The following is a 6,000-nucleotide window of genomic DNA, read 5'->3' as shown; positions in this document are numbered from 1 at the left end:
AGTGACGTCACACGATGTTTTAAATCACTGTATCTCATTAGTTTTTGACGAGATGAAATAAAAAAAACTTATCCAATATTTTTTTGGAAATCTAGTCGACGGACTACACAGTTTTATTTTGTATCAAATGATTATGAGAGTAAATAAATGTGTTTTGAGATGTACCTCAATCTCTTCTTTAAATTTCGTTTCTCGGTAATTTTTCTTTCGGTACATTTTGAGAATGTTTAGATAAAACAATTGTATTATTATCATGTACAAATCATAGTTATCGAAGCTAATAAATGTATCATTAATGTTTTATGTGAATAAATATAATATTATTCGTTTTATTGACTTGTTTTTTTATGTCTAAATCAAAGATATTCTGTTGTGCTAGACAACATTAAGTAGATTCTAGTCTTCACGCTGTAACGGGACTTCAGAAAGGGATCCAGAATGAGGTTTTTCTTGCCAAAAAGACAGTTGAAAAACTAATCCTATCCATCCTATGACGGTGGTTTACGACAATTTTCAGCTGTCACACAGTTGATTTGTTGTCCTAAAGCCCATTTCTACGAAACCGTCAGGATCGCGAGTACTTGCGCATCCGACTGGCAATTCATAGCTGTATTTTATTCCAAACATAATTTAGTCTTACAAATGTAACTAATAGGTAAATAAAATTGATAAAACCCGTGCAACGACTTATAAGTTTTCGATATGTCGCAAAAAATATAAGACGTTTCGAAACATTTGTTTTTTGCAGGCATGCTTATTGAATCATCGTTACTTAATTAGTAAATAAATTATTGCGCGTTAGTATTTTGTATTATTATAACCGGTAAAGAGGTGGGCAAAAACTGTAGGTTCTATCGTATCATCTTGGTTGAGTAAACATACATTTAACATATGTATGTACTTGGTACACGCACGTATGTTAAAAGTATTTTTGGTACTTATTTTTTTTACGTACGATGTTTTTCTTGTTAAATTGCAGATTTATTTTATTTCCTAAAAACAGGTATATTCTATTAAGTTTATTTCTTATCGTTATGGTTTAAATTATTCGGAGGATCGAGGGCATCGAAATCGAAGCCTTTATTTATTGCTTCCAACAACTACAGGCTTATTTAACTACATTTAAAATATAAGTATGTCAGTAACGAAAACAGTAATGATGATAGAAAATAGTGGAAATTGTGTGTATTGTGTGTGAGTGTGCGTGTTTGTAGATTGTGCCTAATTGACATCAAATAGTTGAGTTTTTAGTTACGATGTTTAACAATTTTACATTGTTTTATTTTTCATAGTAAATGCTCGGCCTTATGAAAGATAGAGTGCTATTAGAGTGCTAGAGACTAAAACCCATCCATTTTTATCCTTCGTGTGCTGGAACCACGGTAACCCTTTCGGATAATCCTACAAAATGCTAAATTAGAATAGGACAGTTCTAATACGATTCGAAAATATCTTGTATTTTCATACATTTGAGATACAGAACCTTTGTAACACAGGTGTAATAAACGCAATTGCAAAGGAAATGACCTAATGCAGTTAACAAGATTGCACAAACAGGTTACTGACCCATTTGAGCAGTTAACTGGTCCATATCTTTCTATTATCTTATGCAAGATGCGGATGAAAGTCGTTTAGATCCTTCTAAGTAGGTAGTAATTCGCGCTTGTGTTATTGTTTCTAACACGTAGGATAGTTTTGAAGCAAAAGATTAATTATTAAATAGAAAATTAAACTTGCCTTTTTTTATTTATTTTTTTAATGACTCTTTCAGTAAAGACTTTATCATTGTGTCGCAGGGCAAGCATACAAATCACGTGCACAAAGACAGGTGCCTTTGTGCACGTGATTTGAAGACTCAGAACAAGCATTCGTGGATCACACATATGCTTGTCTTATACGGGGATCAAACCCGCGACACATCGCTCATTGTGAGTTTCTCGTGGTGACCTCAACCACTCGGCTATCCGTGCAGTTGCGTGGAAATCAGCCAAAGCCTCGACACTTCGCGCTCAGTGTATGTTTACCATTCAGCTATCCGTAAAAAAAATAACTATCTGCGTACCTTTATTTTTCACATTGCATTATCGAAATTCGAGGCAAAACTCAGGGCTTTCTTAAATATCTCTTTCCTTCAAAGGCACTGAAGTTGCCTCTGGTTTCGTTCGTATTTGCTTTCGTTCGTAGTTGCCTCTGGTTTCCTACGTCCGATAGGGTATCGCTATAGCTTTCTAATTTAAATGAATTAAGTATTAAAAAAATATTGTATGTTCTGAGATAACCACGTGCAAACAAACTCTTTTGCTTTACAAGCAGTAGTAACAGTAGATATACCGGGTAGATATTTTAAAACAATTTAGTTTAGTATTCAGTTATTTATACAGTTGTTTAATTAGAGCAAAGTTAATTATTACCAATGATACTATTATTGTTTAATAGCCTATTGTTTTAAAATCAAGTTTTATTGAAAGTTAAATGCGCAATCTAAATAAATTGCCTTAAAAACTATTTAAAGGAATTGAAATCGTTTTCTGAAAACCGATAAGTCTTTATTTAGCATTGTTTTTTGTAGCAATTCGATTAAATGTCTGCGTAAATGGAACGTTTTTTGTGACCTAAGTTTGGTTCCTAGATTTCTTTAAACGTTTCGAGTAATAATAGGAGATAATAGTTTTACTGATTTCTGACGCAAAAGGTATTTTTAAATTGGATATATCAAATAGGTAGGTTGTATGTTTCCAGATCAAATTAGTTTTTCCTGTTTTAGAGTTTCATACGTACCCAAAGCGTATAATGGGACCGTATTACTAAGACTCCTCTCTGTCTTTTCGCCGATCTAATACGAGGCTGTACCTCATGAACCGTGAGATAAATAGATACACAGATGTTGCATTTCTATTGTCGTTTTAACAACTATTAGGTACACGGGGCTACTAGATGTTAAAAGCCCACAATATACATATTTTCGTTTTGCTCTCGGCTGGTTTCGTTTTATTGGAAATTTCGAAACAAAATAAAGTTTCATGTAACACTAACATGATATTAAAAATGTATTGAAGTGAAATATACTCAGTTAAAAAATAGTCAGACATAGTTTATTTGGTTCAACTTTTATTTATTTATTTATTTATTTATTATACTATGGAAGACTTACAGCTATATAAAAAACTTGACAAAACTGAGATATCTAGACAACATAAAGCCAATTACAAGTCCTCACTTATAGATATAGACTAAAACTTAAAGATTATGTGAACAAACACCATGAAATTTTTGATATAATTACATTGAACACACATTAATACATCGTGTCAAATTAAAGGTAAGTAATGTGCAATTTTTTTTAACAAGGATAATTTAGATAATCCAAAAAAATGGATTATTAAATTAAACTTGTAATTATTTACGTTGTAATCTAAATAGGTCTACCATGAAAAAAAAACTCTTATCATATTCAAATTGAAAGAAGAAATACAGTTTTGAACTATAGTGAATATAGGTACCTACTTTCTATAGTGTACTTACTAAACCAAAAACAAATGTAATGAAGACGGGACTTATAGAAACCTGAGTTCCGACTTCTCAAAATTAGTTAAAAGATAGTCCGGAATATATAATGTGTTTCACACGTGGCAAGCTTAATCATGTGTATAACTAACAGTAACATAAGCCATATTTTTACATCCATCATTCCTTATAACGAGAACTTCATATCTACACAGACAACTGCAGGGCATCGCTGGTCTGTAGATCTATACCTAGATACTCTTATCGAAGAGTGTTATGCGGTAATCTCAGAAACTACTGCTCCGAATAGAAAAAAAACATTTCAGTGTTCGATATCAATTTTATTGAAAAGCTATACAATATATTATTTACTATCACGCTTTTGATTATTAGGAGCTGAGCAGTACATAATGAATTGTGTTGCAAAAACGAGAATAAAGCTTTTTTTATTAATAAAATATAGATAAAATTATACTTATTGCCACGCAGACAAAGTCGCGCGCAATATCTAGTAATAAGTAAATCTATATCTAATCATAAAACATTGTTTTTGTTCCATGTTTACGTCGTGTGAACTGCTGTAGAGACAGACCTTGACTCCGGCCAAGATCAAGACCTTAATCATTAGATATTGAATGGTGATAGTTGATTGTTGTTAACTATTATGTAGGAAAACGTTTTGCCCACTTGTGGGTTCATTTATCTTGAGTTCTGATTGTCTGGGAGGATTTGGTATTTGATAACATCAGGGGAAGTAAATGGAGCATTTAAAAGGGTGGTTCTAAGGGATTAAGCGGGAAAATGACATATAAAACTCAAAGAACTGTGAAATTAGTGACTTTTCTCCTAAATTACGCAAACACAATACTGGGACAGTAAAATAAAGACATATTCGAAGCTACTCGTATTAGTTTTGAATGCTGCCTACTGTTACATCAAGACTTCTTTACTACAATAATTATTGTGTGGCGAATTGTCAACCAAACATAAGTCTCAATAACAATGGGATGAATATCTTTTGTTATTAAACGTTTCACAACGGCCGTGGCTCCGGCGCTTGTTTCCTTTCTACACCTACATAACTATGAGCTCTTATGTGCAATGTATAAAGTGTTCCGGTAGTTTTACATCACTCAGCTCACTACAATGCCACAATGCTTTAGGCCCTACGTAATGCAAATGTAAAAGTTAGACGTCTTATTGATTGGTTTATCTGATAAATACAAGTATTATAGTCACATGCTTTTTGCAAATTAATCTGATAAAACCATTTATCATGAGTGCTACATAAGAAGCTAAATAAACATCAAATCACATGCGGAACGGAACGTTGATAAATCAGAGATTAGTTGCGTTCGGAATATCATGACGTTTGAGTGTCTCTAGCGCTACTCGAGTGCGGTTGAATTTAAATACACAACTCTTTAAACTTTTTATACTGACTTCTAAATATAAATTAACATTGATAGTGAGAATTAAACATAGTTTAAATAGATAACGATTAAGTTCAAGTTCATGGTCGCCGTTCGAACCTTTGAATGTGCACTGTCACTTGTCAGTTTTTTGTCATTTGTCATTTCGTCAGTCGGTCACTCGATGACGTTCGGTTTGAACGTGTGCTAACGTATCCGCCGGTACGAAAGCAATTTGCATGAAATTCCGTTTATTCAATTATACATCATCTTATTACACTTGTACGTTGGTTGTACGAATAGCGGGGAGATGGCCGATTGCCACCGGACACTGTGATTCTTTGCCACTGTTGTATATTTAGAAAAAAAAAGTTTGGAAACGCGGCGAGCCGCTGCATTCGCATTGTTTTGATAATTCAGTTTTGTGTGTTGAATAAAGTTTGAAACATTCTTGTGAACATGAAAGGACCACATGGCAAGGAGGAGACGTCGGACGAGGAGTCGGGGCTAGGATACCAGAATACTTTGGTAAGTACATAATAATATGTCCGACTTTCTATTTTCTAGAAAATACGTATTGCAAAGTCGTTTTCCTAGTTTATGAAAGCGCACTAGGCTGAGTATGTGCAGCGAACGTTACATTATTTTTGTGTCAGGTATTTCATGGATTGTGCTGATGTAAAGTTTGTTTATAAACATTACCACATTATTTTCATACTTGTGTCAGTTATTTAAACACGAATAATATTGTTATTAACGATGTCTACATTTCGCTCGATTATTTAAAGGTATCTGTTAGGTTCTAGAATTTTATTTATATTAAAATTTTCGTAACACCACACGCCACGAAAGTTTTTAAACTTTTTGAAAACTTAGTTGTAAGTTATTTTTTCTCAAATCACTGACGAATTTTAACTGTAACACTTTTTCTCAGTTCCTCAATTAATTAAAAAAGTAACTAAAGTCACTCTCTATTTAAGTTTGTCAAATCCTTTAAAGATATGGTGTGCTAAAAAGAATATTCTATTCTATTCTAAAGCATTTTTTTTCTAAATACCTAGTTAGTCATTAATACAATACCATT

General features: G+C 32.9%; 1 protein-coding gene across 1 annotated transcript in view; it reads left to right on the top strand.

Moving 5' to 3' along the window:
- Nucleotides 1–4,838: 4,838 nt before the first annotated feature.
- LOC113496238 (chloride channel protein 2) overlaps nt 4,839–6,000 on the top strand; it is an 81,880-nt gene continuing 80,718 nt past the window's right edge. Inside the window, exon 1 of the mRNA XM_026875406.1 lies at nt 4,839–5,444. Coding sequence (XP_026731207.1) covers nt 5,376–5,444 — 69 coding nt within the window. The 5' untranslated portion in view covers nt 4,839–5,375. The remainder of the gene's footprint in view (nt 5,445–6,000) is intronic.

Source organism: Trichoplusia ni, chromosome 7 (genome assembly GCF_003590095.1).
Source record: "Trichoplusia ni isolate ovarian cell line Hi5 chromosome 7, tn1, whole genome shotgun sequence".
NCBI lineage: Eukaryota > Metazoa > Arthropoda > Insecta > Lepidoptera > Noctuidae > Trichoplusia > Trichoplusia ni.
This window is presented reverse-complemented; position numbering and strand designations above follow the sequence as displayed.